General features: G+C 43.7%; 1 protein-coding gene across 1 annotated transcript; it reads right to left on the bottom strand.

Annotated features, from left to right (window-relative positions):
- Window positions 1-1399: 1399 nt before the first annotated feature.
- Window positions 1400-17593, bottom strand: gtpbp3 (GTP binding protein 3, mitochondrial). Its single transcript, XM_080887525.1, has 11 exons — window positions 17206-17593; window positions 16642-16916; window positions 15314-15400; window positions 14511-14593; window positions 13132-13251; window positions 10434-10506; window positions 9654-9797; window positions 6442-6607; window positions 3788-3903; window positions 3424-3598; window positions 1400-3210 (listed from the first exon to the last, which is right to left on the bottom strand). Exons 1-11 carry the CDS (start codon window positions 17268-17270, stop codon window positions 2979-2981), a joined length of 1536 nt encoding a protein of 511 aa, XP_080743651.1. The 5' UTR covers window positions 17271-17593; the 3' UTR covers window positions 1400-2978.
- Window positions 17594-18261: the final 668 nt, after the last annotated feature.

Genomic DNA, 18261 nt, shown 5'->3' with positions numbered 1-18261 from the left:
GTCCCAAAGAAGTACACCTTTCCTACTGATATACAAAACATCCGACTTTCACAGCTGTAGTAAACACAGTGACCCGGAGGCCATCGCACACGGGCAGGGCTTCAAAGACAAAGCTCCAGAATTTACTACCACTAATTTGTCTGACAACAAGCCCAACTTTTAGTTTACACTTCCCTTGTTTTGCAATTAATCAACGCAGAACATGAAAGTCAACAAAAAGGGTGACAGAGCAGCACAGGAAGAGGAAAGGTCAGATAGCACAGCCAGACGCCAGAGACGCAGAAAAGGCAGAAAGGCAGCGGTGGTGCTGGGTAACAGAGGTGCAAATGTCGTCAGAGACGGGGCAAGAAGACACCAACTGGGGAAGAAGGGTGAGGAGTTCAGCGTGGAAACATAAATATTTGATCAAGGCTAAACTGACAGGGAAACAAAGGGCACAGAAAGCAGTGCCAACAAGAATGTGTCTAACAAAGGGAACGCTGGCTTTAGACAACACTAAGCCAGTCTCTGTAGGAACAGACAGGAATATATGTAATGCATAATGAAGAAGGTTAAAGCATGCGATTCGTGCAATCTGTTCTTCGCCTTTACTTCTCTACTGTAACACGTCCGTGCACCTTTAAATTTGTGTAATAAAGATTAATTCAAATCATCGCTGAGCGACACATTCCTGTTTCACCAGTGATGCAATGGAGTGTGGAAGTCATCCCAGTACAATGAACTCACCGTCATGTTCAAGAAACCAGTCCAGGATGATCCGAGCTTTGTGACATGCCACCCCTGCAGACCTGTGGTCATAAAGGGACGGACGGTGCTCAGGTAGGCTGTGGTGTTTGGACAATGCTCATCTGATACTAAGGGGCACAAAGTGCGTTAAGACAATTTTGTGGATGTGGTCTGTAATAGTTCAGCAGCCCATTTAGCACCAACGATCACACCATGGTCAAAGTCACTTAAATCGCTTTTCTACACAAATCAATTTTATTTATACAGCCGTGCTTTATATTGTAAGATAGACCCTACAATAATACATACAGAGAAAAGCCCAACAATCATATGACCCCCTATGAGCAAGTACTTTGGCGACAGTGGGAAGGAAAAACTCCCTTTTAACAGGAAAAAACCTCCAGCAGAACCAGGCTCAGGGAGGGGCGGGGCCATCTGCTGTGATTGGTTGGGGTGAGAGAAGGAAGACAGGATAAAGACATGCTGTGGAAGAGAGACAGAGGTTAATAACAGATATTATTCAATGCAGAGAGGTCTGTTAACACATAGTGAGTGAAGAAGAAACACCCAGTGCATCATGGGAATCCCCCGGCAGCCTACGTCTGCTGCAGCATAACTAAGGGAGGATTCAGGGTCACCTGGTCCAGCCCTAACTATATGCTTTAGCAAAAAGGAAAGTTTGAAGCCTAATCTTGAAAGTAGAGATAGTGTCTGTCTCCTGAATCCAAACTGGAAGCTGGTTCCACAGAAGAGGGGCCTGAAAACTGAAGGCTCTGCCTCCCATTCTACTTTTAAATACTCTAGGAACAACAAGTAGGCCTGCAGAGCGAGAGCGAAGTGCTCTAATAGGGTGATATGGTACTACAAGGTCATTAAGATAAGATGGGGCCTGATTATTTAAGACCTTGTATGTGAGGAGCAGGATTTGAATTCTGGATTTAACAGGAAGCCAAAACAGCAGAAAGTTAGAGGCCATCCAGGTCTTTATATCTTTAAGACATTCCTGCAGTCTAACTCATTGGTGTGTGTTATATTTGTTTATTATGTAATATGTAGTAATATGTTTTGAAAAGCTGTAAAAATCCCTTGATGTTTAATAGCATGAGGGAGGCTAATTTTGTACTGTTAACGAGTAGCTGATGGGTTTATATTATTCCATCCATCCATCCATTCACTTCCGCTTATCCTTTTCAGGGTCGTGGGGGGCGCTGGAGCCTATCCCAGCTGTCATAGGGCGAGAGGCGGGGTACACCCTGGACAGGTCGCCAGTCTGTCGCAAGGCCAACACACAGGGACAGACAACCATTCACACTCACATTCTCTCGCACATTCACACCTAGTGACAATTTGGGTTATCCAATTAACCTATCCCCACAAGCTGCATGTCTTTGGACGGTGGGAGGAAGCCGGAGTACCCGGAGGGAACCCACGCAAACACGGGGAGAACATGCAAACTCCACACAGAAAGACCCCGGCCTGATGTTGGAATTGAACTCAGGACCTTCTTGCTGTGCGGCAACAGTGCTAACCACCGTGCACCGTGGTTTATATTATTATTTTTATTATTAGTGACTCAAAGAGGGCACCGAGTATTTTTAGTTCACTGTTTTATCTTCAGCAAAAAAACAAGAACGTAGCTTCTGTGTATCTTTAAAGAGAATTTTTATTTGTTACAAAAATACACACGATCTCATTTATTTAAGGGTCCAAAGTAACGTAACACAGCAACATGTAACAAAGCGACACAATCATTCTGATTAGTATTAGTTCTTTTTTGGAAAATAAATAAATGTAATAAAGGCGCAAAGTAAAAAAAATAAGTCATGTTCCTGCGGTACAAGTAAACACCCAAACCTTCAGTCCATGACCTTGCAGGTTATATTTGAAAGATCTGGGCTGTTGTGTTGCAGCCCAGGAGGCCGATCTTCAAAGGATTTCGACATCTATTTTCAAATTACGACTCAAGGCTTGCCAAACACTTGTTCGGTATATTGGGCCTTTGAGGCACCTGTCATCATGCTCAAACTATTTTGGCTGATAAAAAGCATCAACAGAAAACATTTTAGCGTCCTGGGAGCGCACGCGTTCAGCGGCCAAGAACACAGAGTTTTTTCTTTCAGCTGTGTGTCGACGCCTGGCTCAGCGCCCAGCGGTGTCCTTTCAGTCCTGTTTTCTGACACCGTGAGACTGCAGGAATGCGATTTTCCTCTCAGAGCAGCCGGCGATCGCATATCTGTCAGTTTTTCACTCTTTTATTTTCCAATGCAGAAGTCTTTGAAGATGATGTCCAGGATCTCCTCTGCGCCGACCCGTCCAGTGATCCGGCCCAGGCTGGTGACAGCTAAACGGACACCTTCGGCTGCCAGAGCGAGGTCAGTGTCACGGTACCGCTGATACTGAGCCAGAGCCGCCGCGCACCGCTGCAGGTGGGCCCGGTGGCGAGCCTGTGTCAGGGTGGGGGCACCGAACAGAGGGTCGCCACACCTACAGAGGAAGTTAATCAGCGAATGTGAAGAGCCTCTGGAGGAGAACTACAAAGATAAAGATGCACTGGGAAGACTGCCTTAACAAATAAACAGTTAAGATTGATCCCTGCCATCAGTTCAGTTTGTACAGCCATCTCACACATCCTGCAAGAGGACATTCAAATGAGACTTGGCCTTCGCACTGGGGCAACAAAACAAAACTCAAACTCACAGAGTCTGGACACTGCTGTGCAGCACTGTGAGGAAGGCCTTCAGTCCCTCGTTAGTCTGGCAGGAGATCAGACGGACAGCAGGGAGACCAGAGACACCCCTCAGCTCCGTGTCCAGCTTTTGTCTCTGCTTCTCAGGCAGCAGATCGGCCTTATTCAACACCAGGAGACACCTGTCTGCAGGACATGATGTGGTAAGTTAACTTGACTGATCCTCATTTGTCTCTGCCTGGGGTTACCTCATGCACGTGTTTAAGACTCTAACTAACTAACTGCAGACAGCTACAGGCACCAAGGCTTTCTGTGAAAGTCAAACGTCTTTAAAATGCAGTCGGTGCATCAGTAGACAAACGCATGGCACGGTACCTGTGTCAGGCAGCACACTCCTCAGGTGCTCCCGCAGGAACGCCGCGGCTCGGTCTACCTCAGAGGGGAGATGAGCAGAGTCCACGACCACCAGCGTCAGATCTGCCTGCTCCACCCTGGAGAAACAGAGCAGCCTCCACTTTAGTCACAAACCCTCTGCTGACACTCGACCTGTAATGATGGCGTGGCAGGTATTTCTCATCACCGTGTGTGTTTCCATGGCTGAATGTGTTCTGGTAACCACAACAAGGACAGTCGTGAGTATTTCAGACGTGGATCCTGAAATGTGTTTATTTGAGGCAACTTTTCCACAACAGCGTGAAAATCGTAAGATGCAGTCAGGACACTTTATGGGCGATAGCTGAGGTCAAAAGGAAGGTGAAGGGCGAAAGTAGTTGTAGTCCAAACCAGGAGTACTGAGTAAAAATAATCTGGGGCCTCTTACTTCTTACTTTGACGATTTATGGTTCAGACCCCACCGACCATGACCTTCACATCTGTATCTTGCACTGTACACAGACGAACAAACACCGGCACTCAAAACTGCTTTTGTGGTGGTTTTTGTGCTACAGGTGGTTCCTCTAGGATAAAGTATAGCTCCTTTATGCTCTACAATCTATGGCAGTACTGTTGGGAAATACATCAAGCCCAAACACGTTTCCCACCACCTGTGCCCGCTCTTGGCTGCGCACCAAGATATCTCAGAGCAGAGACTGTTGTTCTGTTTCACAAACGAACTATAAGCTATAGCCCGGAAAAGCTGGCAGGGACATCCCATCACTCTAAATGGTATTCACGTGAAATACTGGTTCCTTGCATCCGTCTCACTGCGAGGTAGCAGCAGGAGTGGAGGCGGATGCTTGTACTTACCACGTCCTTCCTGTAGTGACCCAGGTCACGAGCCTTTCTCCTGCTCCCTGCAAAAGCAGTTTCCCACAGAACACAAACTGCCTGCCCTTCCTATAGAGCCACCAGGTCAGGCACATAACTTAAACAAGGAGTGAAGGGATGAGACTGCATTTGCACTGGAAATGGCATTCCTCTGGACACACCTGGATTTATACCAGCAGTGACAGCAAAGCTGATACTGTGCTCATTTTGGGAGTCGGGAGGTGACGAATAAGAAAAATACAGCGTAGTACTGTGAAGGCTGACACATGTATGAGGTTCAGTATTCACTTTACTCTATACCAGTGAGTACAGCCTGCAAGTATGAGGGTCCTTCTTTCACTGCAGGCCCCTTCATGTCCCACTGACTCACATACTAGCCACCCACCCATCCATCCATCCATCCATCTGTTTATCCGTGCATCTGTACTTCATTCCATCCTTCCACCCATTCATCTGTCACTCCATCAGTCCCTCCACCCGTCCATCTGTCCTTCCATTCATCCATCTTAACTTCATATTCAGTTTAGGACAGCAGGGGGACCGAAGCCCACCTTTGCCCATCACAGGGCTCAGCTGTCTTTATGTGGTGTAGAAACATACACTGTTTATGTAAAGTTAATGTGAAAGCTTTAAGGTTTTAGCCCTTTCATTAGCTCGCACACTGAACTGACATTGAAACCTTGTTAGAATCAGCTACCTGAAGCCATCTGCCCGACTAGTTTACACAAGTTTGATCTGGTCTAATATATTTAAAAACCTGCTGTAGTCTAAATAAGCCTACTTCCTGCCGTCCTACCACCTCACCTCCCTAAAGAGGCACAAATGAGTCATAGATAATACCGTTCAGGATGTGTCCTTCATTTTTGGTTTAAGTACGCTGTGGCGCAGCCTGTGCTTGAGACCTTGATAACCTTGATCTCTTCTATGATTTCAGGTTTGTTTCCAATATTTCTAAAACTAATATTAGGGAGAAAGTCTGTCTTTAAATCAAACACACTCGGTGTGCAGATATTTTATTAACACTTGGCACTAACGACTCGGCTTTAGCTTCCGTTAACACTGTAGAGCCCAGCGCTATCTCGTTTGGCGGGCATACATGCACTGCAACCAGCTTTAAGTTATAATTGTCAAACAGAAGATTTTCTGTGTGCCTCACCTGCTTCCTCGGGGCTCCTACCAGCCTCTACTCTTGACCTGTTTCTTTATTCTCTGTGCCGTTTGCATGTTTCCTCTGTTTGCTATTTATTCCTCATGTCTTTACTAGTTTACCATTTCTATGTGGAACTTCTAAACTTGTTTTAAAGCCTTCGCGGCTCCATCACGGCGGATACTGTTTTCTATTTTTGAGTCCGACTGCAGAGATGTATGTGTTGTCATGCTGAATGGCCTGATACTGTATGTTCATCTCTCCTACACACGAAACTTCTCGACGGTACAACGAGGAAAGGGGACTCTTCGTTATGCAACCTCCTGAGAGTGTTTGCACTGTGTATTTATAACTAGCATCAATATAAACTCTGGGGTAGGACAGACATTACAGAAATGACTTATTTCTTCCTTTCTTTGTTTCCAGGGTCACTTCGCATTGGTCTGCAGGCCAATATGTTCTGTTAAATCATACATAATGCAGTACTTTGCAATAAATACTCACTTGCATTCCTGTCCTGTGCAAGTATTCGAACATCAGTCTTCATTTCTTTCTATTAACATGAAAGCAAAACAATGCAACAGAAGTCCAACTTTAAGAGGTTTCCATGCGCTACCTTTCCCGAGCGCGGCGGACGCCCTCTCTCTCCACCAGGTCCGAGCTGTCTCTGAGGCCAGCTGTGTCACTCAGGAGGACGGGGAACCCACCGAGGTCCAGAGCCGTCTCCACCACATCTCTGGTGGTGCCAGCAATGGGAGACACAATGGCTGCAGGTCTCTGACCTGGAATACAAAATGTTTTTAAATGTTAATGAATAAACTTGCCTGTCACAAAAAAACAAGCATTGTGTGCATTTCTCAAAGTAATAATTTGGTCATTTCATCACCTGCAATACAGCAGATCATTTATAACCAGAGAAATCTCCCGGGTCTAATAACGCTGACATATCTGTGCTTCTGGGTGTGAGCTCGAGCCACCGGAGCACGAATCATAGCAGGAAGGACTTTATCTGACATCTGTCAAATACACCGATCGCTCTGATACGAAGACATCCGAGCTTCAAGACCGGAGAGCTTACATTAAAAGGTTCGACATTATGTCAGGAAACATGTCCTCATATTACAAAACACCAAACATATACATAATTAGAGAGAAGCGGCACATTTAAACTCTACAGAAACGTATCTAACAAATGTGAAAATATTACTTAAATCTTAAATGTTTTTATTCTTTTAAGTGTTTATTCTACAGATTAGGGCTGCCACGATTACGTCGACTATCAAAATCGTCGACGACTGATTTAATAGTCGACGCGTCGTTTGAAGCTTTGTAAGATCACAAAAGACGCAGGAATCAGTAGCAGGATTTAAGAGTGTAATAACGGACTGAAACAGAAGATGGCAGCACTGCATGTACAAGGATGCCAGCTGCCGTTAAACCCCGAAGAAGAAGAAGCTGTGTCCCAGAATTCATAGCGCGGCCCAGCTCAGCTTCCAACAATGGCGGCAGCTAGTTAGTTTTAATATTACGCTTATTATTCTTTCTGGGTCACAAAATAAACGTTTAACATATTTTCAGGCGAGAATGTAGCTGTGTAAACCTCAAATATCGGCTCAGTTTATCAAGACACCGCATATTTTCAAAAGCGCTCCGACGTTTTCGGAGACGTCTGTTACCCACTAGCTCGATAGTTAGCCGGGGGCAAGGCTAACTAGAGCCGTGAGAACACCGGACTCCTGGCAAATCGTTTTCAAACCCACCGCAGTCTTTCGCTACTCAGGTTAAACATGATATATGAGTCACTTAGATAACTTAAAAATGTTATTGTTTGGCTTTTTTCAGTATTTTATTTGTTCCTGAGTAAATCGGTTTGGCTGAGATTAAAGTTATAGTTTTTACACAGCTGAATAAACATCAAGCAGACAGCTGATTATCAGAAGTGTGAGATGCTCCAGAATTTACTCCGGTGTCCTGTTATATTTTAGAAAGCAAGGAGTTTATTAAACTTCACCGAAACAATCTGCAAATTTCATTAAAAATTAATAAACTATCATCTTGTCTTTATTTTTAGTTAGCACAAACACTTCAAGCTGTAAGCTAATGATAGTTATATAAGACCAGATGCTGCTGGTGCAATAAGCTGTAGTTTTACGTCCAGTGGATGATGATCTGATTAGTCGACTAATCGCAAAAATAATCGCTGACTAGTCGACTATCAAAATAATCGTCTGTGGCAGCCCTACTACAGATTGACTCCACTGTCACCTGAAGCACCAGCACAAGCGTAAAACAGAGATAAAGGTTCCCGTCTTTCATACAAAAATCTGGGATGAAAAACAGAAGTTAAAAACTTTCACCTTTTGATTAGACGAAAGGTGAAAGTTTTGTCTAATCAAAAACTAGAACAAACTCTTTGACTTAAGCTGCAGCGTAAAGGTGTGAAAGCTCTCAGGTGCATTTATGTTTCCATCCAGACTCCTTTCATTATTATTCTTTCACATTTAGTGAAGAATATGAAGGATTGAACTGAAGGAACTGGGCACAAAGGTAAGTCACCAACTCTTTATCCAACCAAATATGAAACATGGTCACAATCTCCTCTTTGGTTCTGAATCAGGGCTGAGCATCGACTTCTATGTATAAAAACAAAGCTGACACTTCATCAGAGCTGTAACTTTGTGTGACTGAGGATAAAACACAGGCCTGGCTTTTTATAGCAGATGGCCTTAAAAATATTCTGCAGTAAATCAAAAACTGAAGAAAACCATGAATCAACATGTGAACGTTACCTGATGCTGCTGAGGTGAAGCAAAGTTACAGAGGCAGAATTTTAAAAAGTTTACATTTCCTCTGGATTGAACAGCAGAAATGAGGCCGACAGCTCTGAACACAACAGCCGACTTGTGCGTAATAATCAGTGAATAATGCAGAAAGCAGAGATTTTGATGGTAAACTGGTCTCCGAGTACACTGAGAGAGAGAGCTGTGCAGGAAGTGAGACTTTTATCGTGGTGGAAACAAAACAGCCAAAGTCAGAGAGATTAATGACGAGAAGTTTTCATCTTCTTTTGCTGCTTCAGTCAGTTTTGGTCAGAGTGACGAAACCTGCAGCTTCAGAATCTGAGACGTCGACTTTCAGCCCCGACGGCGTGTCCGTGCTGTCGGGTGAACGGTCCACACTCGTGTTTGCATCCTTGTGTGGATCCGTGTAGCTGCCCTCATTTGCTGTTTTAAATCGTTTTGTGAGCTTTAACCTGAGATTCTGGCGTTTCTGGTAAAATACATTTAATGAATCGATATCGCTTCATTCAAACTAAAAATGATTTGAATCAGGAAATCGATATTTAAACCCAGCCCAAGTCTGAATTATGGTTTTAAATATATCACCATGCTGATGTCACAGTGAAGCTGAATGTTGACTTCTGGATATAAAATGTAACCAAGCTGTCCACGTTTTCATTCACAAACATGTTCACTGTGGTCTCAGTGACGCTGGGCCGTGATCGGCTCGTCTCTGACTCCACGTTGGTGTTTGCACCAAATGTGCTGCGATTCCCTAAAGTCGTTCCTGATGCTGCACTGGATGAGCCGGATCGATCCATCAGAAACTTTTGCACTTTTCAAACAGATGCTAAAAACTTCTGATGAGAAGGAAAAACCAGGTTTCTTGTGCTTGATGGGACGCAGCACAGACTTCCTCTGACTTCTGAGATGACAGATATCTTTTTCCCTGATTCGCCATCAAAATATATATTAAAAATATTCTTTGTACATTATAATTTGATCCTTTGGCTGTATGTGAGGGTGTGTCCGACTCCGGCTCTCTTACAGAGTTTGTTAAGAAGGCTACTTTTTCCTGCATTCGTAGCTCCCGCGATCACCACCTGGACCCCGCTGCGAAGCCGCTCGCCCCGTCTCTCGTCCTTCAGGTGTCGCTCAATCTCCGCTTGCAGATCACTTACTGACACGTCCACTATGAGGGGATCAGCACAGACACAGAGGCATTATAAAATACATTGCTGTCCTCTTTTTCCTTAAAACTCTTCGAACTCTTCGATGGACAAAGTACTTCACTCAAATTTTGGCCACTTTGAAGGTAAAAATGAACACGATGTCAGATAAATCTTTGCAGGTGGAAAAGCAAAGTATTTATACCACCTTTCCTATTTTTGAAAGTCTATTATTAAGTCTATTATTATTTTCCGCTCTGTGGCATGAGCCAACATTAGTCACCACCAAAACAAACACCCGTTCCCAGGCTTTGTGCTCAAATCTCAAAACATTTGAGACTTATGAAAGAATCTGGCAGTGCCAGACGACCGGCGACACTCACAGGGGAGGTCGCTCCCTCTCAGGTCTGCTGAGAGGATAGGAAACCCAGTCGGGCCGCTGACGGCACTCTTCCTGGGAGTAGGCTTGTTTTTGAAATGCCTCAACTCCCCTTCTGGCCGTCCTCTCAACACATCCTAAGAAAATGACCCTCGGAAAAATTGCCACTTAGAGCTCATAACAGGAAGAACAGTCGGACTCCTCTCTCCCTTTAACCCCTTTAAACCCCAAAGCATGACTGCCCTGTTGCTGTTTCGCAAAGGTCAAAGTGCACAGGTACCTCGGTTCAAGACCCCGTCCTCAATGAGCTCATCCTCGCTGAAGTCTATGAAGGCCTCGACGTGGGCCAAACACTGTGAAGACACAGGGAGGGGAGGGGTGAAATCAGGGAGCTAAAGCTCAGCTCCTTCAATGACTTAAGCATAACATTTCTGGAGGAGTCTTACAAAAATGAAGCTACTTTTTCTATTTTTACTGCAAAGCTTATTTACATGAAATGTGACACCAGGCCAGAAAAATACACGACAGATATGAACATAAATCCCTTTTGCTGAGTCTTTCTGTAGGTTTGCTTCACTGCCAGATTTAAGCTCAGGAATAGCTCTGTATAGAGAAAAGCTTCAGCATTTCCACCAAGATCAGTATCTTCACTGACACTGTGGAACATAAACACAATAGCGGTATAGCTCCAGAAAAACAGGAAGCATCAGATTCCCATAGTTGAATCAATTTCTAAATGTGGGAAACCTATGGTTAAAAAAGCCGCATTGTTTAGTGTCAAATGCAGGTTTGACCTCCACCAACATGAACATATAGGATACTTTTTTATTAGCAATCTTCTCAGAAATGCGCGTCCAAAATAAAGCCGTGTTTTAAAAGCTTCTGGGAACCGAGCTCAGCAGCTGCCAACAAGCAAATTAAGAAGGTTTTCTCAGGGGAGAACACCTGGACCGGCTGGTCAGGTCTGGTGCCAAAGTATTGAAAGACCAACGTTTTATGCTTTTCAAAACAGGTCAGAGTACAAAAGGGCTTGGCCCACATCCAGCGAGTTCAAGTGTTCATCCGCAGTCAGCGACCTTCTCCTGTGAGCTGCCTCCGCAAAACACCAACAAAAACCACGATCAGGTCAGGATTACACAAACGCACAGCAACGCACGGCAACACGTCAGCGTCCTTTAACTTTGGGCCTGACTCACAATGACTTCTTTATCATTTTGGACTGCATGCATCAACTCAACCACAAATGAACATCGTTGCTTTTTAAATCTTTAGAAATAATAAAGCAAAATAAGGCACCGAGCTACAGTATCGGAGCAAAAACGGTCTAACCTGGGATTTAAATTTGCGTTCATTTCTCCCAACCTGAGCTACACCTACTGATTTATGACACACACAGGATACTTCACACAGATAAGAAGAACAATACCGCTGCACGTACTGTATCATGCTTTTATTCGACCGTGGTCATTTTCAGATAAACGTTAGCCATGCTTCAGACGTTCAGTAAACACTGCAGCAGGTTTTAACCACTTTTCTAAAACGACAGTTGTCAGAAACAGATGTGCCGCTTTGTCTGCTCACTAATATCACACTTTTCCTCAGGAAATAAAAATCTTAACACAGGTCTGATGCCACGAATGCTAAAAATTACAGTTTTTTTATTTTTCTCTGGAAAGTGAATCACATCACTGATCCGAGGAAACGCTGCCGTTACTCACTCGACCGCTGCTGACTCTCCTGTCTGAGCATTTTATCCATATCTGTGAGAAAAGTTCAATCATTTAAAAAAGTTATTAAGACTTTAGAAACCTTCTGTTTAACTGTTACGCTGGCTGATTGGATTCATATGATTTTCTTTTAATTCCATGTCTGCGAGGTCAAACTGAACTGACTTTAATATTTTAAAAGTACTTTGTGTACATGTGCCCTGGAAAGACTATCACTTTGAATCCAAGCATTGAACAGAAACACACGGACTGCAGCAACTTGAAAACAGGAAGCCTCAGACTCCCATAGGTTGCTGCATCAACACTGCAGTCTTGGAGGTACAAAAATGCATTGTGTTGGTACGAAGCAAGTGAATCCCGACCTACAGCACAGTCCGGACAGGTTCTTTCCTGAGTTTCTTCTGGGAAAACTCCAGAAGTTCCCCTCGTTTCAGGTGCCAAGCTAACTCGGAATGAGTTAAAACAGATGCTTTCTGTTTGTGCAGAGACGCGAGGAGGAGAGACCGGGTGTCAAAGCTGCTGCGTCCAGTCCAGCTGAAGACCGGAGCAAGTTTAGGATTTTCTTGTAGGCGGCAGAATTCCTGGTTTCAGCTCCAGACCATCACACGACCACCACCAGGTTTGACTGAATCGCCGCGTCAGTTTTTCAATTCAATGCAATTCAGCTTTATTTATACAGGCGCCTCAACGTGCTTTATATTGTAAGGTAGACCCTACAATAATACACACAGAGGAAAACCCAACAACATCAGAGCAAGCACTTTGGCGACAGTGGGAAGGAAAAACTCCCTTTTAACAGGAAGAAACCTCCAGCAGAACCAGGCTCAGGGAGGGGCGGAGCCATCTGCTGTGATTGGCTGGGGCGACGTGGATGACCTCAAATACTCCAAAAAGTCCAGCTTTTGACTCATCAGGATAGGTCCTCAATTTATTTTCCCACATGAGCCCCGCAGCTCTCTAGATGTTCTTCCTCCTGGATGAGTCGTCGATGTGAGTAATTTTGGTCGGCCGGTCACTCCTGGGTTGTTCCCCGCAGCTGAAAGACGATGCTCTGCGACTCTTTCCAAGCTGACTTTGTTTCTCAGCAGTTTCTCTTTCAGATCTTTTATACTACTTCATTTTCTCTCGATTCAGCAGGTCCGGCAGGTGTAAATGAATTAAATATGTATGTGTGACACAGAAATAACTAAAACATCATGAAAACGGGCAAATACTTCTTCAGACCAGCTGCTTTTCTACCAGAGGACGTACCCGTTTCAGTCTGTCGCTCCAGTCCTGATACAGGCGTCCCAGTTCGCCTGACATCTGTCTAAGAGCCTGCCTCCTCTGGGCCTCTGTCTCTGCGTGGATCAGATCCCCAAGCCCCTCCACCTATGAATCACACACCATATGTTACATATATCCTTATACTGGAATGTTTAATGTGTACACATCCTTTCTGTCTCCTGTCATAACAAACGTTTCTCCCAAAAAGTTTAAAATAAAGTGAAAAATTCAATAATTTCCAAATCATTCAAAGAGTATTTAAACACAACATATCAAATGTTAAAAGTTAGAAATGTCATTGTTATTATTTTTTAACATAACACAACATAACTAATAATTTTTTGGTTTTGATGAAGCCGACATCTTTCACAAACTGCAGGAGTTTTAGGGTATAAAATACTGGGAACACCCAGCGCTTCCCCTCAGCCTCCCAGCAGACATCCCTGTGCTAGCAACAGTTTCACAATCCTACATTGACCTGTTTTCAAGTTATCGCAGTCACTGGATTTTCAGGAAACTTGCCCTCTGACCTTTGACCTTTTGGTCGAAGACACTGAACTCGTCTGACCCCCCCCCCCCACTCAGCCCTTTCTGGTTGAGGCGTATATAAATATATGTAATGCAGCCCATTGAATACGCAGATGTGGGTCTTCAGGCCTGTTCAGCACCCAGAGTCTGGCTGCTGGGATACGTGCAGAACCCATTTTGGCGCCCACGATTTCCAAAGAACATATCTGCAAACTTTAACGTGTCCCATCATCTTTTCCAACACGAATTTTAAAATGAATTGTGTTCACTGACAACAGTTTTCAGAAGTGGTGCGGGCTGTTTCATCAAGTGTTTTTCCCTTATTATGTCCATTAGGTGTTATCTACAGGAAAGTGCATCCTGCTGCTGTTTAGAGAGGGATGTCGCTGCCTCAGCTTAGACACTGATGCCAAATTCCTTTCAGCACCAATAAGACTCATCTTATCTGAAAGTCCTGCGAGCGTTTGGCTCATCTGCTATTTTACTTTTCCTCTCAAAACAGTCCGTTAAAAACTTTATTAAATTGTTCGTACGTGTTATTCATATCCAATGTCCTGTGTGAGGTTAATATATTAGTTTTTATGCTTCACAGAAAATCCAAACAGACTTTTATTAATGCTTCAGGCTGTATATTAAAAAAAAACATCTACAGAGGCCCAGTTGTTGCATTAATGTGGGAATATCAGACAACTCAATGAAATAAAATCGCCAAAGGGCAAAATACGCAAAAGGAGAAGTTGTCCCTGTTTACATTTCATGCATATGAAATCCCCGAACAGCCGCTATAATAACTCTAGATGCACAACAATGTGTTTTACACATTCCTCTCCACTCGCCTCCGTTAAACCGAGTTTCCCTGCTTGAAAAGCTCTCCGCGTGAACTCCCCCGCTTCGGCCGGCCTCAAGCCAGGCACGCTTCCTGAAAAACACACGTAAACACAAATATGAAGAAATGTATGAGACGTGTGCGCACACAATGCACACACTGAGGACAAAACATAAGGTCAATGACTCACGCAGAGAGCAAAAACAGGCACAACTACAGGTTAAGTAGGTTCATTGTTTTCTCAGACACTTTGCAAATCTCATCAGGAGAGACAATAGTGAGTGCAAAACCAAACGTGGGTCACCGTCTCCTGATTACAGACATTTTACTCGACTGATCTCACCGACACGCTCGGTGTTTTTGGTTTCCAAATGAAGGCAACAATTTTATGTGAATGAACCTTGAAAACAAAGGTAATGTAATATTAAATATTCCTCCCTGCTTAGAAAAAAACACCTTACAGCACATAAACTCTCTGCTTTGTACAATGCTGCCCCCTGGGAGGTCAACAGGAGAACTGCAGTAAAAACATCAAGCACAGGAGGACTGTCACGCTTGCCACAGCACATATTAAAAGTATCTCAGACGCGGCGATGCATGCGTCAGTTCTCTGTTTTAAGTCGCAGTGATGGATGGCCGCCTGACTCCAACAGATATCGTACTTACGGAGGCTTAGAGCTCAGGAAGCTACAAAGACTCAAACTTCAAAACGCTCTTCAAAGGGACGGCTGCATCTCAAGTCTGGATATGTTTGCTTGTCACATTGAATTATATCAAGTTTTTTAAAACATTATACTGAGAATCACATCTTACCAAGAGCCTGTAAGACAGCAGTAACGACAGCGGGACCTCCGTGGATATGGAACTCCACGCTATCTTCTCCGGAGAAACTACGAGGAGCTGATGAAACAAACAAAGGAATAACAACACTCTGTGCATCCTTTAGTTATTTAAATATGTAAAGAGAACTGAAGTGAATAACGGGCAGGACGTGAGATGCTGGAAAGATTTATTACTGGTTTTAGATCAAACACAGCAGCTATGGTTGTGGGTTAGTGAGAAATGACGTGGTTTTACCAAACTCTGTCATGTTGTTTAGAGAATGTGTCCCACCGTTAAAGCAGCCACCGCTCTATTTCCACCGTTTAGCCTCTACACGCTATTTCCAAACAATGCAGTGAAAAACCTTATTTCACGAGTGGAAAACATTCGAGGCAGATGCTCCACTTCTCAGGCGTAGACCTTCCACCAAAGTCAGTCCAAGCTCAGGTCGTGTTCAGAGAAATGGGGGAAAAAACTAAACAAAGAACTACGTCTCAGACTCAGTTAGCATGTTTTGTTTGCATGGCTGCATCTGCCAAACACAAGCCTTCTGCGACAATGTGCTTTAGGCAGATGAGACCAACAGCATCTTAGCACAAATACTTCAGCACAGTGATGGAGTGATGAAGGTTTGGGCTTGTTTTACAGCCTTGTGGCTTAATAAATAGCCACAAACAATCAGTGAACTGAAGCACATTTGAAAAGAAGAGTGAGCCTATAATCCTCCACAACAATACTTCAAGCTATTGCTGCTAAATGGGGTTCTACCAGTTCCTGAATCATGGAGCGTAGTTAGTTTTTCACACACTGCTTCTATATTTTGGCTTAGCATCCCAACCCCACCCACCCTCTCCTCTTGTTGGTACCCAGGACTTAGAAGAAACTGCTGATCCTCTTTGAGGCCTTTCCCAAACCGCAGCATCAATCAAGATCTTTGCTCGCTCCATCCATCATCCTGTTTCAATAAGCACTGTTTAATCAGAACTAAGGTGTGGTCCCTGCCTGAGGAATAACAACACTGTGTAATACATCATAAGGCATTATTCATCTCAGGTTGTATTTACCTACTTTTATTGCCTGGCAAACACTACATCGTTTTTATATTGTGTGCTGATATGTAAAACAATAACACTGGCTGAGGGAATACTTCCTTGTTATCATAATTAAGTACGAGTCTGTCTACATATCTGGGACATGCTGATAAACCTTTGGACATGGATGTAACTTATGTGCTTCTAAACAAAAACATATCCACATCCTCATATTCTCAGACAAAAACAGAGAAGAACAAAATGTTAGAACGGTCCAGTGGAACTGACCTGGAAACCACAGGACGAGCCCACGGTCCAGCACTTCTGTGGAGCGGGGGTCTGTGATGCTGCGTAACAGGGCGGTGCGTGGAGGGGGCAGACGCTGCGTGAACCCAGCCATACACCTCAGGGCTGTAGCTGAGGCGGGACCGCTGACACGTACCACTGCCACCCCGCACCTGCCGTGCCCGGACGACAGCGCAAAGATGGTGTCAGCATCAGCCAGTGCAGCTGGGGCTCCACCACAGGTAGAGGAGAAGAGCCTGTAGGGTGGAGCTCCACGGCTGGAAATAAGAAAATGACTGATTCATACTATAACATATTCTACATCTTGTTTTCAGTTATTATATCTCTATTATATTATTTAAACTCAAAATCAAAGTTATAAATGAGCACTTAAATAAACAACACTGAAAGTTAAGTCAGTGTAACAACAAGCATTAAACTTGAGTGGGTAAATAATGAAAAGTGCCCAAAGAAATCTATATTTTAATAGCACTATTTTGCTTCTGTGAATGCAGCCATAAAAATAAAGACATGAATTTGACATAGAGGCCGGGAAACAGAACGAACCTCATCCTGACTGTGTGCACAGCAGCTCTCCATATCCCACCACACACGGGCCGCAGCGGCAGCATCAGTATGAGACACCAAACGTTTCATTTATTTGCCGCTTCTCCTACAGACCAACACCCAACACATTATTTCCACTTTGCTTCTTTTCAGTTAACGTCGGAGTGTCTGTGAAGCTAATGTTAGCTGCCAAATCCGGACATTCACTCTTTTGCGTCTTATCTTATGTTATATTAAAGTATAATTTACACACTCATCCCACTCGTGACTTTTCCTTCCCATCTTTCAGTCACATTTATGTAGCTCCTCCCACTCTTGATTTCGATTGGTTAGCGTTTCTCACAACGACAGCAGATTAAGCACTCCCGTTTGTTCGACGCTTGTCAATCCATCTCAAGCCACGCCCATCGTACGCTGAAAATTCGGTCCGTGTGACTATTTCAAATATGATCGTTCCGGGATCAAAGGTCTGATTTTCAGCCTTTTTTGTTGTTTTATATCACGTTAAACAAATACATCCATTTAAACATTAAAATATAAAATGTTGGTTATTTTGTGGAAGGAATCTGTTTGACAGTAATCTTTTGTCCCCCCACAAAAGTAGCTTTGCATGAAATAAAGCATGAAAATAACTCTTGTTGTCTTGTTTAACTTGAAATTGTGTTGTGATATTTACAAATCTTCCTCTAATATGAAGGGATTTTATGTGATTTAGGCCACAAAAAGGTTCATTAACACTGTCATTGGTGTACATCGATCATTGCTGCAAATTCCAATGTTTTACTTTTTGTGTATGTAGCTAATATCGTTCTTATTGCGGCTATAAACGTTTCACTTTTTATCACTACTGTTTTTTTTAAACTTATGTTTACATGAACTCAAATGATTAACTCAGTGATGCACCTGCTATCAAAGGATCTACTGTTTGTGTGATGTACGTGCCAACATGTCTGTCACCTTTGTTTTGTGGTTAGTATATGAAAAAGGAGGATGTAAAATTCAGTTCAGGACAGACCACAGTTTGTTTTACTGCCAATTTACTTACCAAATCATCAA

Source organism: Rhamphochromis sp. 'chilingali', assembly GCF_963969265.1.
Source record: "Rhamphochromis sp. 'chilingali' genome assembly, chromosome: 7".
Classification (NCBI taxonomy): domain Eukaryota; kingdom Metazoa; phylum Chordata; class Actinopteri; order Cichliformes; family Cichlidae; genus Rhamphochromis; species Rhamphochromis sp. 'chilingali'.
This window is presented reverse-complemented; position numbering and strand designations above follow the sequence as displayed.

What these genes read in the sequence shown, in the direction of transcription:
- gtpbp3 (XM_080887525.1), bottom strand. Translation starts at nt 17,270, where the DNA reads ATGCTGCCGCTGCGGCCCGTGTGTGGTGGGATATGGAGAGCTGCTGTG. An exon ending in TGCTGTCTTACAGGCTCTTG is followed by an intron (nt 14,594 to 15,313) that starts GTAAGATGTGAT and finishes TGTGTTTTTCAG; the next exon opens with GAAGCGTGCCTGGCTTGAGG. An exon ending in GAGTGTGCTGCCTGACACAG is followed by an intron (nt 3,599 to 3,787) that starts GTACCGTGCCAT and finishes CATGTCCTGCAG; the next exon opens with ACAGGTGTCTCCTGGTGTTG.